Source organism: Mytilus californianus, unplaced genomic scaffold (genome assembly GCF_021869535.1).
Source record: "Mytilus californianus isolate M0D057914Y unplaced genomic scaffold, xbMytCali1.0.p SCAF_5, whole genome shotgun sequence".
In the NCBI taxonomy this organism is placed as follows: domain Eukaryota; kingdom Metazoa; phylum Mollusca; class Bivalvia; order Mytilida; family Mytilidae; genus Mytilus; species Mytilus californianus.
In genome coordinates, this window is record NW_026262701.1 from 98,492,451 (window position 1) to 98,511,474 (window position 19,024).

Below are 19,024 nucleotides of genomic sequence, written 5' to 3' on the forward strand. Positions count from 1 at the left end.
AAATACCTTTTGATAAATATTATTAACAAAACAAGAAGATATTTAAAAAGTAAATGTTATTCATTAACAGTGAAATTTTATATGCAGATTTTTACTGTAATATTGTTTACAAAGCTTAAACATTTAGGAATAACCGTCTAATTTGTTTCCTTAGCTTAATAACTTATTGATAAGGGATACTGTTGTTATTCAATCGCTATTACTTATATTTAAAAAATCAAAAATCAATTCTTTAAATTTTAACCCATTTCTCTGACGTCAGTATATTGTTCTTACTGTAGATTATTTTTTAAGAATCCACTGACCACTGTGTTAACTTAAGATAACTTATTTTATAACTTTAAACTTACGATCTTTTATCGTCTCAAAAGCGAGTTGCATATGAAGGGTTCGAACTCGCGCGTATTTTCATCGTGAATCAGTAGAGTCTTCAGTCTATGCATGATACCACTATACCACGAGTGCTGATATAAATCAATATCTAAATTATACTCTTAAAGCGCTCAATTGTCAATACATGTCAATAAATAGACTGTAAAACGTTGACAGTAAAAACAGAAACAAAATCATCGCCATTATATGAAAATGAAATATATAAATATTTCTTAAATTATAACAATATTTTGGTCGAGAAAAACATTACAATGAAAAAATTTCATTTCGGGTACAAGGTTTGAACTTCGTACTGTTAATATTAACGTTACAACTTTCGTTACCAACGACTAGATGATCATGGCTATGAACAGCTTGATTATTTTTTTTTTATAAAATCAACATAATTATACATCTGTAGCCATATCAATGCTGGTTTTGATTCGGATACGAGTGCCACAGATAATACTAGTTTATTGACTGGTAAATGATGGATGCCTAATGTAATAACGCTAAAATAATCAAAACTTAATGAAACTGAAACAGTTTAAAGAAAATTAATATATAATTGTTAGAATAAAACCTTAAGCACATTATTTTATTTATTATGGAGAGCAACATAACATGAGCTTCATGAATCGGTAGTTATTTTGAAATTACGCTAATCTGTCATATTTGGATTAGGACGGCTTTTAAATGATAGCAAGCCCATAGACTGCCTTATAGTATTACATGCTGCTAAATACTATACATTGTATATATAAATTTCAAAGGTTCTAAATTTCGGTAATTAGAATTTTTAAACTTTTCAAAACAAGACAGATAAATTCTGTATATCATTATATGTCTTTTTAAACAAATCATAAATAGCAAAATCTATTCAATTCTAATAATTTGTAATGATTAAACATTAAATGAAATATGTATTTACCAATATGAAATTTGGAGTTAAAAAAGGGGAGCTAACACCCAACTAAAGTTATATTTAACTTATGTTAACTTGTCAAATGTCTAAATATAGATATGAGCCGTTTGGATATAATCATTTCCAGCTATTAAAGAATAAAAAAGACAAAATATGAAATTATAGTTATGAAATTCCGTTGATTTATTGTCAAAACATAAAACAGACAGTCGTTATACTAGAAATGGGTTAAGCTAGAGAATTGATAAGAAGTAGTGGATTCGGAAACGATAATCAACTTGCGGCTAAAGTCGCTCGTTGATTATCGTTTACGAATGCACTACTTCTTATCAATTCTCTACTACATAGTGTAAAGCAATACTAATAGTTAAATTTTGTTTTCTGCATAGTTTGTGCACAGGATCATGTCTTCCTGTAATGTTTATGGTGTTGCTCTATGAAATCTTCTATTAAACAGATCAACTGATATAAAGTCAAGCTTGCTTTTAGTCACCGTGTTTATACTTCAATAAGGCATTTTTTTATTATCTATTTTGTGTTTTTGAAATCTATTATTATTGTACCTTTTACAGACTTAAGTGCTTTTCCTGTACTGGTTTTAATTGTATGTTCTTTTAGGAATGATTTGTTGATTTAAAAAGGGGGATTGAGATCTTTTGTAACTTTTAATGGTAAAATAGAATTAAATCTTAAAGGGATATTAGCAAAGACTAGGATATTTTTTTGTTTCAAACATTTATAACAAAAAATATCGCTGATGTATTATTGGTTTGCAAGTTAATGATTCTAACTCATCTGAAATCGTATTCGTGAAACCTTCAATTTCACCCTTAGCTGGAGATGGGTTGCGCATGTTCAGTTAATTAAAAGAAAAGAATGCCAAACCAGTTTCATATTCTTTGCACTTTTTTAACCCAAAATGCTATAAAATTCCATTTAGGGTGCTTCATCTGTCTAATAATACTGCTGAAAAATAAACATTTTCTGTAATAATTATGTACATTAATTTGCACGTTTTCATTTTTATAAGGTTATAAATCTCTGCCTGAAACTCCACTTAAAACACATATATTCTTATACTTAGTCACATTTTTGGGGGTTATGCATCAATTCATATGGCTGTCTTGTAAATTGTTATTTCGAAAATGACCCCCACTTGAACAGCATGTAAAATCCATTTTAGGTAATTTGACATTAATGATACTATCGAAACGAAGTTTTTTTTTCTTGAAATTGACACAGATGGACGACTTCAAATCAGATCTAGGACAGGCGTGACTATTTCAGTTTTACCATTGTCATCTTCCCATTTGTCGGTCGTAACATATCCTCTGTCCTAAGGTTAATTTCTCTGGATAAAATTCGAATATAACAGCCCAGGCCATGTGAAAATTGCCAAATCTATGGTTTGCATGAATTATTTCTTAAATGACAAAATAACTTACACACCTTTTATAAAATGCCTGGTACACTATGTGATAATAATATTTCTAAAGGTGTATGCTTACTCATTTGGCAACAAATAAGAGGCATGAAATCACAGGCATTTAAAAAATTTCGATACAAAATTACTAAAATTCACAGTATTACATCTTCATATGTTCACTTTTGAGGCTGTAACATCACTATATAGCGTATTCTGAACACGTTATTTAATTTCAAAGATAAAGATGACTTAAAAATTGCAAATTTGGCAGATTTTGTCATTTTTTTTTTTAGTAATTATCACAAAAATAATAAAGAAGACATTCTTAACACAAACCAAAATCCCTTGAAAATAAAGTTATTTTGGTCTTCAAGATAGAAATCGATTTATGTTGGTTAACCATGGCCTTCGGTGAAAAAGACTTCAAAAACACTGTCGTCAACAATAGCAATAAACTTTTGATTTTATGGATATATAATGAAAATTATTATGAAATCAATATTCATTTTATTTGGGCTCTTCGTAATTAAAATTCCGGTATGTTTTAAAGAAATTTCGGATTTTTACCTTGCAAGCGAAAGAGATTCAATGAAATCCGGCCATATTACCTAGTTGATGCCGAAACAATGTTGAAATGTTACATCATTACAATATGACAGTGTTTCCAAATATATTTATTTGACGACCATGAAGTTAAACTACCATCAAATTAGTGAGCTAACAAGAAATAAAAAAATCTTTATTTTTCTTAAATTTTCACAGTTTCAACCACACTATCATAACCCCCGTAAATTAGTGGGTTACATTTAAGACTGTTTGGTCTATAATCGACACTTTGGCTGCTTTAAACAAAAGACCGTTTTCAATATTTACAGATTTATCTACACATATATTTTCAGTCCGAAATACCAGGGGAAGATTCCCTTAGCAACAATTTACGAAATCAATTATTCATTCATTCAAAATTAATCATATATAAAACGACAGCTTAATGTTATTAAGATTAATTTCTTCTATTATTGTCCAATCTTATATAATATAAATAAAGAAGTGTCTCAAGCCAAGCTTCGTAAATAGCGATAATTGCTTCTTTGAAGTTGACGATTATAAAAGAAATACTGTTTTTCGCAACTTTAACTGACATCGAATGAACTAAATCGTAGAAATCAATAATAAAATTTGACATTTAAAAAAAAAAGACACATTTGAAATAAATAAATCTACAATTCAAAACCATAGTAATGTTAATATTTAGCACTTTCCAAATTTTTGTAAAACGTTCCATAATGTCATAGATTTTTCAACCTTTTTATGTACGGTTACAAAAGTAATATAATGGTAAAATCCGTGTTATGTTTCCTATGTGTATAAAATATCAGATTGGTATAATGCTATTTTGCATCATGTCCAGTGGCATCTGTGTTTTTATCGTGTTGCGTTTTATACTTCTCTTGTGCAGTTTCAACATATGTTTTGGCTATTTTCTGGCAACAGCAAGATTATCGACAATCAATTTTATATAATTTCACGATTGTAGCAATAAATTTGATTATGAAGGTTGAATGTTTCTTTATGTATTTTTATACAACTTGTATATGGTTCCGCCGAGTCTATTAGTTTATGTAAGACGTGTAATTTGATTTTTGAATGTCCTCATTTTTTCACAATGACATTATATAACAAATGTATGTATGATGTAAAAGTACATATTGGTCCTATTGGCTCCTGTTACCATGACAACGGAAAAAACTACCATAAATCTCTTTGAATGATACAGGCAATGCTTTTCATTATAAAATGAATAAAATGCGTCAAAATCACATCAAAACTGCACTCTGCGGTGGCTATTGAAAGCCAGTATATCTATACGCCTCTGCAATCCTGCCAAATTAATACAATCTTCTCATGTAAAGAAGTACATTTAGTCCTTTCGTTACATAAATTTTAAGAAACAATTTCTTACACGTTTTGAAATCTATATGAATTCTTGCCATGTGAGATTGTCCTACTGGTCAACAGCACATTTATCCCATCGAACATGAAATAAATGATACAACAGTTAATAGAATTGAAAATGGAAACGGGGAATGTGTTAAAGAGACAACAAAAGGCCAGAAAGCAGCCCAAGGCCACCAATGGGTCTTCTAATCCCGCACCCTGAGGCGGGCTTCATCCGACCCCTAAACAATAATGTGTACTTGTTCAGCAAAATGGACACCACATTAAACTACGAAACACATAAACGAACTAAAATCAAACAAAGGCTAGATGTTCCTGATTAAAGACAGGCGCATACATGCAGCGGTTTGTGAGATCTTAACCCTCTCCTATACCTCTAGCCAATATGGAATAAACAAACACAATAAAACTGATTGAAAGATTGTGTCTTGATCATATGAAACTAAACTCAATAAAACTGATTGAAAGATTGTGTCTTGATCATATGAAACTAAACTCAATTAAACTGATTAAAAGATTGTGTCTTATCATATGAAACTAAACTCAATTAAACTGATTGAAAGATTTTGTCCTCATCATATGAAAATCAAGCACAATCCCTACCGTTAGTATCATGCAATCACAAATCATACGACACAACAAGAACATAATCTGTATCATACCAACGGCTGGTTTTAGAACACATTTGTTTATTTCCGATGCATAGACCCTATGACTTAAGTCTGTCTTTGCAGCAGCATTCTAGCAAAGCACCTTTACATGGAGTATATATATTCCCGTTAATACGATATTCAAGAGCTGATATAGAATTGCTGCTTCTAAAAGCTATAAAACGAAAAGTTCCGAATGGCGAAGTTGAAGTCGTCCGAAAATTTTAAGGACACCATAACGAATTGGTTGACCATTTCTGTTTCACAGATGATGACGGATCTGTTCCGATTGACGTTACCTCTATCCAGTCCCTTTCCTAAAATGGGAAATAACAGAATTTGTACTTTTATGAGAAAGACGACGGTGCCACATGTATAGCAGGATCTGTTTACCGCTTTCGGAACATCTGAGATCACACCCGGTTTTTCGTGGGATTTATTTTGCTCTGTCTTTTGTTTTCTATGTTGTGTTTTGAAGAAAATAGTTTGTCTTTAGGGGTTATTTTTTAATTTATTTTTTTTTGCCATGGCGTAGTCAGTATTTTCTTAATGAGTTTAAATATCCATTTGGTATCTACTGCCTCTCTTTTAGATACAAGAGTGCACACGCTGAAATGTCTCGCCTGTTTTACTTATCATTGAATTTATGTTGAAAGTCTGTAACATGAAGGTTTTACCACAAGTATCACATAAACATAACATTATCAATGTTCTATGATAATGAGGTCATGGTCAGATGAACGAGGCAAGACAGACATGTACACCTTACAATCATTCAATACATAAAATATAGTTGACATGTTGCGTATAGTATCTGATAGACTGACAAAATCAAGAAAATAGATCATTGACCAATGAACCATGAAAATGAGGTTAAGATCAGATGATACCTGCCAGACAGACATGTACACCTTACAATTATTTCATACACCAAATATAGCTGACCTATTACTTTAAATATTTGAAAAACAGACCAAAACACAAAATTTAGCATTGATCAATGTACCATGAAAATAAGGTCAAGGTCAGTTGATACCTGCCAGAGAGACATTTACACCTTACAATCATTCCATACACCAAATATAGTTGACCTATTGCTTATAGTACTTCAAAAACAGACCAAAACACAAAAACTTAACATTGACCAATGCACCATGAAAATGAGATCAAGTTCAGTGGAAACCTGCCAGACTGACATGTATTCATTACAATCATTCCATACACCACATATAGTTATCCTATATCTATATCTCTTACAGGAAGCTTAATACCAAAATTTATGATAAAAGAGATGATTTTTCATTCGTTCGTGTATGTAACAACGTTGAAAGTCTGTAACATGAAGGTTTTACCACAAGTATCACATAAACATAACATTATTAATGTTCTATGATAATGAGGTCATGGTCAGATGAACGAGGCAAGACAGACATGTACACCTTACAATCATTCAATACATAAAATATAGTTGACATGTTGCTTATAGTATCTGATAGACTGACAAAATCAAGAAAATTTAGCATTGATCAATGAACCATGAAAATAAGGTCAAGGTCAGTTGATACCTGCCAGAGAGACATTTACACCTTACAATCATTCCATACACCAAATATAGTTGACCTATTGCTTATAGTACTTCAAAAACAAACCAAAACACAAAAACTTAACATTGACCAATGCACCATGAAAATGAGATCAAGTTCAGATGAAACCTGCCAGACTGACATGTATTCATTACAATCATTCCAAACACCACATATAGTTACCCTATATCTATATCTCTTACAGGAAGCTTAATACCAAAATTTATGATAAAAGAGATGATTTTTCATTCCCTATTGTTAATTATCCATGTTTAGATGGTGACGTTCCCTTGTCACCATCTTATGGTGTTTATATATCTTAACTTGTTTGATTCGCTCGTGTATGTAACAACGTATTTCGTTTTAATGAAAGAAATCTGAGTATTACTGAAAAAATTATTACACCAGGGTTTTCGATATCACAAACTAGTCAAAACATTGACTAAATTTTATCATCGATACAAGGACATCATTCGTAAATATAAATCAACATGCAGACATCTTATACGTTCAGGTATTTCACATCCAATCTTTTAGGGTAATATTCTTTACAAAGCACAAAAATGTCGGCATTCACCTCAAAAGCTAACCAAACCTTTAAACAGACTTATTCAGAAGGGATATAGTTACGATACTGTTGTCATGTCATTTAGGATAGCATATTTTGGTATTAATATTGATTCACTCATAATGTCTTTGCATCGGAAATAAACACATTTATTCTAAAACTAGTTGTTGGCATGATACGGGTTATGTTCTTCTCATATATTTTATGGCGGTATGATACTAAACCCCTAACGGGGGGATTGTGCTTGATTTTCATATGATGAAGACATAATCTTTCAATCAGTTTAATTGAGGTCTGGAGCTGGCAGGTCAGTAACTGCTAGTAGTCCTTTGTTAATTTATGTATCATTGTCATTCTGCTTAGTTTCTTTTGTTACCTATTCTGACATCGGACTCGGACTTCTTTTAAACTGAGTTTTACTGTGCGTATTGCTGTGTGTTTCTTTATTCTACAATGGCTAGAGGTATAGGGGGAGGATTGAGATCTCACAAAACATGTTTAACCCCGCCGCATTTTTGCGCCTGTCCCAAGTCAGGAGCCTCTGGCCTTTGTTAGTCTTGTATGTTTTTTTAATTTTAGTTCATTTATATGTTTGAGAGTTTAGTATGACGTCCATTTTCACTGAACTAGTACACATTTTTATTTAGGGGCCAGCTGAGCCCCGCCTCCGGGTGCGGGATTTTCTCGCTTCGTTGAAGACCCATTGGTGGCCTTCGGCTGTTTTCTGCTCTTTGGTCGGGTTGTTGTCTCTTTGACATATTCCCCATTTCCATTCTCAATTTTATCCTACTGCTTATAGTATTTGAGAAACGGACCTAATCATGTAACTTTAACCTTGATCACTGATCCATGAAATGAGGTCGAGGTCAGGTGAATCCTGTCTGACGGACATGTAGACGTTGCAAGGAACCCATATTTCAAATATAGTTATCCTATAATAAGTGAGAAATTCACATTACAAAATAAACTGTTATCACAGAGATATGTCGCGCCTTTTTGTTATTTTGATAATGCAAATGTTAAAATTAAAATAGCAATACTTTAACATGTAAGTTATGCAAATATTCAAAGTCGATGAACCATGGCTGAAGGTAAATGACTGAACAATCTCCATGGAAATGACATGTGCCAATGTTAATACAACTGCATACCAAATACTATTTACTAATCATAATTCGTTCCCTTTAAACAAAACTAAACACAAACATTAACTTGTAAACTATGTAAAAGTTTCAAAGTCAATTGAACCTTGATGAGGGGGTGGGGCTATATAATCGCCATGGAAATAAGACTTGCAAATGCCAATAATTTGCATACCAAATATCATTGACATAACATTAGCAGTTCATCTTAAACTGATGTAATCACAAACTAATACATATAAACTAAGTAAATGTTTCAAAGTCAATAGACTATGACTGAGGGGGGCGGGGCCAAATATTCTCCATGGAAATGAGATGTGCTAATGCTTATATATAAATACAACTGCATACCAATTAACATTGGCCTACCACTAATGGGTCCCCTTGAACTGACCTAATCACAAACTAATACATGTAAACTTAGCAAAATTTTCAAAGTCAATAGACCATGACTAAGGGGTTGGAGCCAAATAATATCCATTGAAATGAGATATGCCAATGCTTATACAACTGCATACCAAATATCATTGACCTACCACTAGTGGTTCCCCATAAACTGACCTAATCACAAATTAATACATGTAAACTAAGCAAAAGTTTCAAAGTCAATAGACCATGACTGAGGGGCAGGGCCAAATAATCTCCAAGGAAATGAGATGTTCCAATGCTTATACAACTTCATACAAAATATCATTGACCTACCACTTGTGGTTCACCATAAACTAGACCTAATCACAAACTAAAACATTGTTGATGCCGCCGCCGCCACCGCCGACGACGCCGGAAACAACATACCAATGTCTCGCTTTTTGACTCCGTCAAGGCGAGACAACAACTTTTTTTTAAGCAGTCGCTGAACCATGAAAACGAGGTCATGGACATTTGACATATGACAGATGGAAACTTCGTAACATAAGGTATCTGCATACAAGATATGAAGCATCCAGGTCTTCCGCCTTCTGAAATATAAAGCTGTATACAAATAGTTTACCGCCGCCGCCGGATAGTTAAACCTATGTCTCGCATACTGCGACTTTCGTCGCAGGCGAGACAAAAATAGTTGATCTGGCGACCATGTTATTTTTTTCGACAATATGAAATTGTTTTAAAAATCATCTACGAGTCATTACTAGAATGAAATTCGTAAGAATCAATGACGTCGCTAAACAAAGGTCAATGTTGGTTAAAAATGCTTTACCGAAGAACGATGACGACAAACAGGCACACTACCATAATAGAAAAAAAAACAATGGGAAGCATACCAACTTTAAGACAGTACATCACACAAAAGTATAGATTATTACACGATAGTACATCAAACAAAATAAAATTGAGAATGGAAATGGGGAATGTGTTAAAGAGACAACAACTTGACCACCGAGCAGAAAATAGCCCAGGGCCACCAATGGGTCTTTAACACAGCGACAAAATCCTGCACCCGGAGGTGGGCTTCAATCCACCATTTTCTACATAAGAAAATGCCTGTACCAAGTTAGGAATATGACAGTTGTTATCCATTCGTTTGATGTGTTTGAGCTTTTGATTTTGCCATTTGATTTGGGACTTTCCGTTTTGAATTTCCTCAGAGTTCGGTATTTTTGTTATTTTACTTTTTTCAGCTTGCCGCTAAACACAAATGTGTGCTAGTTGAGTAAAGATAGACGTCACACTAAACTACGAAACATATAAATGAACTAAAATAACAAACAGATAAAACATACTAACAAGACTAACAAAGGCCAGAGGCTCCTGACTTGGAACAGGCGCAAAAATGCGGCGGGGTTAAACATGTTTAGTGAGACATAGATTATTACACGAAAGTACACCACACAATATCAATAAATATTACCCGAAAGTACATCATACAATAGTGCTGACTATTACAAGACAGTAAATTAAAACTATAGATTTGAATACAACAGTATATTTATACAAAAGTACAGTTCTATGACAAAACAGGTCAATGCACAAGGCACATTTTAAACAAAATATGACACGCCATGCATGTCATTAAAATGGAACACAAAGCACATGATATAAATCCAGTATGAAACACGAAGTTTTGCAGTTCAAATCGCCGAATAGTTCTTTTAGTGCAGCGACATGGTTAAAAAAAGTCGCTTATGTAAGGACTTTCATAAAGCCTACATCGCTGATAAACTATATTTTAAATGGATTTTTTCCATCTTCAGTTATACAGACGTTTTGCTTGTTTGTCAGATTTTCTGTATGCTTGTGAAAATCCTGTTCAAGTAATGATGGGAAATTGTTGTGAAATCAGTGAGAAATAGTTGATTTCAGAGTTACTAACTTTTGATTTGATTTTGTAAATTAATGAAGAAAGCCATGTCTTTTTACGATTACAAAATACTAAAAATGAAATAGATATATAACATTTTGTGTTTTAACATTTAAAATTCCAAATATTAAAATATCAAGACAGTAAATACATTAGGCTCAAACTTTTAGTGCAAGACTTAGAATTATAGTCGTATTTTTCTAACTGTCGGTTTGTTTTGATTGTTTCTAGTTTTCCGGAGACATTTGCACTTTACATAATTAGCCATATCATATGAAATTGCAAAATTCTGGATAACAAGTTTTGGTTGGATTTTATTCTTTTTTTTTAGGAGTTAAACTTATATATTCAAATGCTTTTAAGTTATGCATTCCATACCGTTCCTTAATGTATCACCATATCATAACATTCGTTTGACAATCGTGCGTAACAATAAATCTCGCTGGTTATGTTCAATATAGTAACTTCTAATTGAAAACTAGATTGCACATGTGGTTTTATTTTCTCTTAAAGAACTTAAATACTTTAAGTAGGATCAGTTTGTATTGATTGTGGGGGGTCCAACATTATTCCTATTTATATAAAAGACAAATGACCGCTCGATCAAATACATCCTGTAAGTAGTCCTTTATGCCTTTTTAAAGATATGTTTTATCATCTAAAGCTATCTCAGTATTAAAACATAATGAGTACAATAGATAAATATCATTGAAACTAAAATAATCATAATTCATCACGTTGACCGTTATCTGGAGTCGCTGATTCCAAATCAGAAGCTGGTAGTTGGTTTGACCAGAGGTCCAATATTTCAGGTTTGAAGTTACGTTTTTGTGTAATCTCATCGTCTAAATCCAGATAATTTTTGTATTCTATATCGAATGGTTTCCATGGTACCGATCCATCACCGGCGTATGGCAGTCTAAAATAACATAAAATAATGTGCCACTAGAATTAAAGGATGTTGGTGAAAAACATAGTTGTTTATTAGTGTCTTTAGCCAGTTACTTTAAATTTAGAGGCTGTTCTTTAAACAAAAACTATCGTATTTCATTTTCATTTTAACATTTCATTAAGCTCGATAACAAATTTCACAATACAATATTTCCTTTTTAATGCTCACAGGGTCGTTACTTTTAAAATAACATAGCTGATATTTCAGAATTTATGTATTGCATTAATTTTTAGAAAAGTTCTAATTATCATCCACCGTCTCTCAAGACTTATATATTACTCCCACAACAAAGGATGCGAACATTCATTCGAAATTTTAAACCTCCATCGCTTCAATCAAATTTAATTGACAGATTTCTAAGATATCAAATATGTCTCTAATTCTAGTCAATTCAGTCATAAATTTCCATTCGAAAAAAATATCAATAATTATCAGCTTTCAGTTACATATTTATTAAGAGAAAATGCGGATATCAAATGGATATTCAAACTTATAAGTCGAAGACAAACTGACAGCGCCATGGCAAAAAAAAAAACACGAAAAACACTCTAAAGAAAAACAGCTGTCTACAAAACAGAAAACAGAAAACAAAGACTGAGCAACAAGAACGTCATCAAAACCGGGGGGGTTATCTTAAGGGCTCTGGAAGGATCCATACATCTTTTTTCACACGAGGCACCCGTAATGTTACAAGTTCGGTGTATGTCAAATTCGGTGATGCAAAATTCCAGTAAGAGAGGACGGGGCTGTATTTACAACAATTGGAACATATTCGTCGTCATCTGTGAAACAGATACTCCATAACAATCATCAAAATGCAGGATGCCGTCTGTAAATTTTCGAAGGAATAACTTCAATTTCATCACATGAAATCTTTGATTTGGTAGCTGCTTAAAGGTAGCTGCCTTTTAAGCAGCCAGTCTATATCAAGGAAATCATGATAGGAAATGCATGCTTTGATTTATCGTATCAACTGGGAAATGTATATTCCATATACAGGTGCTGCTGTAATAATGATATAAAGAAACGAAAAAAGATCACAAATAGGGAGCTGAAATAAATGCGGTTATATATTTTTTTTTTCACGAAACAGAATTTTTCAAATATATAAAAGTTCAACTTGAATAAATTTTTTCAAAGGCGCATGTGCAAAATTTAAAGATTATGTTTCGGTGTCTTGTGTTTTTTGCGCTAGCAGAGACATATACTTACTTATCGTATCTTGATATACGCATTTGTAAAGACTAAAATCTAGCATTCCCTCAAAATGAGTAATTCACTGTTCTATATTTACAAATAAGTAGCTTAAAAGGTGATGCACGTGAAAAAGAAAAAAAAACTTCAGGAGTACCTGCGTTGATCCTATTGTAAGTGGACTTAAAGTCTCGCTTGACTTTTTATTTTGCAAATTAAAACTTAACTATCATTTTCGACTTACCCAGTCTTAGCAAAAGATGTCCAATAACTTAACATTTTCATCCCAAAATCCTCATCTTTATCATTCAGTATCACTTCTTCGTCCAGTGACAGAAACTTAATAATGTTGAAAAAGTAAAGCAATTCATCACCATGGCCGACACCTTTGAACCATGTAGGAGGAGCCCCGCCGAAAGGTTTTGGACTTAATTTGGATACCGCATATTGATATGTGTTACCTCCAGAGTGATATTCTAACATTTTATTGATAGCAAAGTCAAATGTAATGTCACCCCAGGCATCTGTTGCTTTTAAAGATTGATCTATGATAGACTCTGCGGAATAATATTTACACAGTTTGTCCTTGACTTTTGAGTTGTTAGAATACCACAAATCCACGAAGGGTGACAGTATTCCGTCACAAACGGCTTTCAATGGAATACCTTCAGTAACATTAAAGTCATAGTGTTCTTGAAAGCTTGGTGATAAACTCAAATTCAAATTCTCAAAAACAAAAGTTCAGCTTGATATATATTTTATAAAAGTCGCATGTATGAAATTTAAAGATTATGTTTCATTGTCTTGTGATTTTGCTCTAGCAGAGACATATACTATATCATGTCTCTGGTTCTAGATATACTTACTTAGTGTATCTCTCAAAGATGACTAAGGGCATCTTGATATATGCGCTTGTAAAGATTAAAATCTAGTATTCCCTCAAAATGAGTAATGCACTGTTCTGTATTTACAAATAAGTAGCTTGAAAGGTGTTGCGTGTGAAAAAAGAAAAGAAAACACCTTCAGGAGTACCTGCATTGGTCATATTGTATGTGGACTTAAAGTCTCTCTTAACTTTTCATTTTGCAAAATAAAACTTAACTATAATTTTCTGCTTACCCAGTCTTAGCAAAAGATGTCCAATAACTTATCAGTTTCTTTCCAAAATCCTCATCTTTATCATTCAGTATCTCTTCTTCATCCAGTGAAAGAAACTGTGTAATATTGAAAAAGTAAAGCAATTCATCACCATGACCAACACCTTTGAACCATGATGGAGGAAGCCCGCCGAAAGGTTTTGGACTTAATTTGGATACCACATATTGATATGTGTTACCTCCAGAGTGATATTCTAACATTTTATTGATAGCAAAGTTAAATATAATGTCAGCCCAGGCATCCGTTGCTTTTAAAGATTGATCTACAACAGACTCTGCGGAATAATATTTACACAGTGTGTCCTTGACTTTTGAGTTGTTGGCATAAAACAATTCCACGAAGGGTGACAGTATTCCGTCACAAACGGCTTTCAATGGAATACCTTCAGTAACATTAAAGTCATAGTGTTCTTGAAAGCTTGGTGGTAACATCATATATAGTGTGGATCCTTCGTTAGAAGTAGCCCCCGCCATGAAATCTAGAGAACGGAAAAACTGTGACACATCTGATGATTTGTCTTCAAGACTTTTAATTGGATGTTCAAGAAACAATTCACGATCTACGACCGGCATTCCAAGGGATTCAAACATCATCTTGTCCGCTGGCATTGAGGAAAAAACGTCGGTTAATTTAAGGATTTCATCAGCAGTTTTCTCTCTTAAGCAGTCAACGAATATTTGCTTTTCATCAAATGGACAGGAAGATTTTTCAGCTATTTCTGCTGCAAATTTTTCAACACTGCTATCTTTTAACACTACAAATCTAGATACAACACTACTCTGTGCAATAACTCGCTGAAAAAGTCCTTTATTCGAAGGTATAAGTGATTGAAATGATGCACTACATCCTCCCGCGGATTCGCCAAATACTGTAACAGACTCAGGATTACCTCCAAATGATGCAATATTATCATGTACCCATTGCAGTGCCATCTTTTGATCCCATAAACCATAGTTACCTCTTGCTGCAGAATCACCTACAGCAAAAAGACCAAATGCACCTAGTCTATAGTTTATCGTTACAATAATTACATTTCCTTCCATTGCAAGTTTTCCACCATCGTATTGGTGTCCATAACCAATCCAAAAACCGCCACCGTGTATCCATACCATTACTGATAAACGTTCGTGTAACTTTCTTGGAACGTAGACATTCAATACCAAACAATCTTCCGACATAGCTGGTCTACTAATTTCAGGTATGAAATCGATACCCGGCTGCATACAGATGTTTCCGAATTTTGTTCCATCATGAACTTCTTTCCGTTTTTCAAGTGGTTCTGTTTTTTTGAATCTCAATGGACCAATTGGTGGTTTGGCGAAGGGTATTCCCCTGAATTCATATAACGGTTCTCCTGTTTTGTGATAATTCAGTCTTAGTCCTTTGATTGGTCCAGACGGTGCATTTATAACCGCTGTGTCTTCGTTATTATCAGCACCAATTAGAACAACCAAAAAAGTAAATATTAAACACACGAGCGATGATGTCATTGTGGTATTACTATGATCTACCTAAATGAAAGATGAAATAACGATTTATGTTTTTTTTTTAATTTGGCACAACATTTCGAGATTTTTCGGTTTTAAATGCTATTCAAAAGTGTGGTATAAAAGCTGTTTTCAATCTGGTGAGTCTTAAATTGATAAAGCTCGCCTCTAGTCTGGTATCTTTGATGAGGTTTTATTACCACTACTTGGATGCTACTGCTGGTGGATGTTTTTTTCGGCATTTTCGCTGTTTATTACACTTGAAATATCAAGACTAAAGTTACTATACCGGATAGCAGTCTCAGTTATCATTTTAACATGTTTTTGCATCCGAAAGAATTGGTTATAATAGAGTATGAACTTATCTTATCAATCCATTAGTAACGTTTTGTTTTTAAGTTATGGTGTTACAACACTGTCATAGATTAAAGGGGGTTAAGCTCTCATAAACATTTTTAACTCCGCCACTTTCTGTACGTGCCTGTCCAAAGTCAGGAACCTGTAATTCAGTAGTTTTCGTTGGTTACTACATGTCTTTAATATTTGTTATTCGTTTATTATTTAAGCATAAGTCGATGAATTTCTCATTTCAATTGTTTTGTTTTTTTCAAGCCGGTCCCTTTTATAGTTACACTTTGGATTTGCTCATTGTTGAAGGCCGTGTGGTGACCTATGGTTGCCTACATCAATCACGGTCCTTTGGTCTCTGATGGATACATTTTAATTGGCAATTATACAATCTTTCATTGGTTCTTACTTTTCTTTTAAAGTAGTAAATTCCAAAAAAGAGCCAATTGATCGTTTTAGCAATGTGTAATATGTTCTGTAAATTTATCTACGCACTACAGTTTTCAAGATGATAGGCAGACAGGATAAAAATCGTCAAAAAACGTAATGCAAGTGCTATATCTCTTAAAAGGCGCAATTTTAAGGTTGAAATTAATATCGGGAAAATGTTACAATGCGTCAAAAATCTTAATTTAAGGGATATAACTACCTAATATAACTCCTTCGAGAAGTCAATTTATTGATCGAATCAGCTGACATATTTAAAGGTACCATCGCTTTATATGATTGCCATTTCTGCCCAGTAATCATAGACTTTCAGATCATTGGCAAAATGCTAAAATTCGTCATTTCAGGACAAGAAGTGAAAGGGGTCAATTTATGGTTTCAACCATATTTGCATGCTTGTAGATCCAGGTAAAGGAGTAGGTCCAGTAAGACCCCTTTTTGGCCCAAAAATCGAGCAGTTTAAAAAAATTGTCAAAATGTAAACTTTTAGCTATTTATTGGAAAGTAGAATACTTCTGCTACATGAATATGATATGTTTTTGACAATACAATGCACATATATCGGGTACTAGCATCATAAAGACATGCTAAATTACTGAAATCTTCACAATATTAGCTTTTGAGTTAAATTTTAGACGGTTTCCGTCTCAAATGGAAGTGGCCGCATTTGTGTTCATTCTTAATATTTAAATGTAATTTGTATTTGATGATAATACATAACATATATAAAGGTTGAGAGTGAACACGGATGCGGCCACTTTCTTTTTTGACAAAAAACATCTGAAAAATGACATAATATGTCATATTTGATAGATTTTCATATTTAAGCTTGAATTTGAGGGTCTTTAATGACTAAATCAGTTCAAATCTTTCACATAAGCTAACTGAATCGACTGAAGTAGACACTTAAGTGTTTAAAAAGTGTCCAAAATCTTTCATCCGATGAACTTGAAATTTGCGGCCAAAATCGGCCCTTACCGGACCTACTCCTTTTGCTGTTTACCGTATCTGTTAATCAATAATAATTTTACAAAAAAAAAAAAAAAACAGTTTCGGAAGGAGAAAGGAAGGAAAACTTTACGACAGACGCAAAGTGGCAATATAAATCGTTAACAGAATGAATATATTTTATGCTTTTTTTCAAGAATTATTTTTTCGCCATTGTAAGTCATTGATAACATGTTCCGGGAAGTTTGAGTCGCTCACCGAACATATATCGACGCCTTAGCAGTCATAAACAGTTATTTGTTATGGTTGTCCATTGTTCTCTATTTTGCAGGGGAAGAGGCTATAAGCAGCAGTGGTGCCTAATTGGAAAATATATATGTAGATATAAGAAGATGTGGTATGAGTGCCAATGAGATAACTCTCCATCCAAGTCAAAATTTATAAAAGTAAACCATTAAAGGTCACAGTACGGTCTTCAACACGGAGCCTTGGCTCACACCGAACAGTAAGCTATAAAGGGCCCCAAAAATTACTAGTGTAAAACCATTCAAACGGGAAAACCAACGGTCTAATCTATATAAAAAACGAGAAACGAGAAACACTTATGTACCACATCAACAAACGACAACTACTGAACATCAGATTTCTGACTTAGGACAGGTGCAAACAAATGCAGCGGGTTTAAACGTTTTAATGGTACCAAACCTTCACCCTTTTTTTGAAACAATAGTGTAACATCACAACATATAAAGACACACTATAAAATATCTATTGAAATAGCTTTACTCAATCAAAGGACATATTTACACCATAGAACATACACTGAACAAATAAATTTGACCTATGATACAATGTAAATACAAAATAAATATGTATTTTTTTAACACAACACCCTGAGGATAGTTATTGCACAGTTTGGTCAATATTGGGTGTCCAGTGATTTCAGAAATGGAAATATATCGGACAGACGGTGTTTTATTATTCCAGGGGGAAAACACACACTTACCTTTGCAAAAATAACAGAAGACAGCTAGTATCTATCTACCTGTAAAATCGATCTTTTTTATAGTACACATAGTTCTGGAAATTGAACCTTACATAATGAAAATGCCTTATTTGGTAATCAAGTGATTTCTTCAAAATTAGTCAGTTATATTCATTTAAAAAAACATTATAAAATGCTAAAATGATATGCTGTTTATTTCAGAAGGTCTTATTCATACAAGATGAAATGAAGCCTTTTAAGGGTTTGAAGAGTTTTAATTAGTGTAGCTGAAGATGACAAATTCAAAAGTGTTTGAAAAAGGTAAACGTTATCAGCGAAAGAAATATTCATACTTGTATACTTAAACAAAAATCGAAAAAAAGTTTCGTTTCTGTCATTTAGGTCTTATACATATGAAAAATTATCCTTTTAACTTCCAAATTTAACGCAAATTCCATCTACATTTCGGACATCCATCTTAAATGGAGGCGGATTTTCGAACTCAAAAGCAATGTCATGGTAGAAAACGAAAAACGACCAAAAGACAAACAACAGTCAACAAAACATAACATAGAAAACTA

The 19,024-nt window shown here is 33.1% G+C and overlaps 1 protein-coding gene across 1 annotated transcript; it reads right to left on the reverse strand.

The window, feature by feature from the left end:
* Window positions 1–10,533: 10,533 nt before the first annotated feature.
* Window positions 10,534–18,527, reverse strand: LOC127700358 (fatty acyl-CoA hydrolase precursor, medium chain-like). Its single transcript, XM_052203792.1, has 3 exons — window positions 18,465–18,527; window positions 14,190–15,739; window positions 10,534–11,843 (listed from the first exon to the last, which is right to left on the reverse strand). Exons 2-3 carry the CDS (start codon window positions 15,716–15,718, stop codon window positions 11,648–11,650), a joined length of 1,725 nt encoding a protein of 574 aa, XP_052059752.1. The 5' UTR covers window positions 15,719–15,739; window positions 18,465–18,527; the 3' UTR covers window positions 10,534–11,647.
* Between the last annotated feature and the right edge of the window lie 497 nt (window positions 18,528–19,024).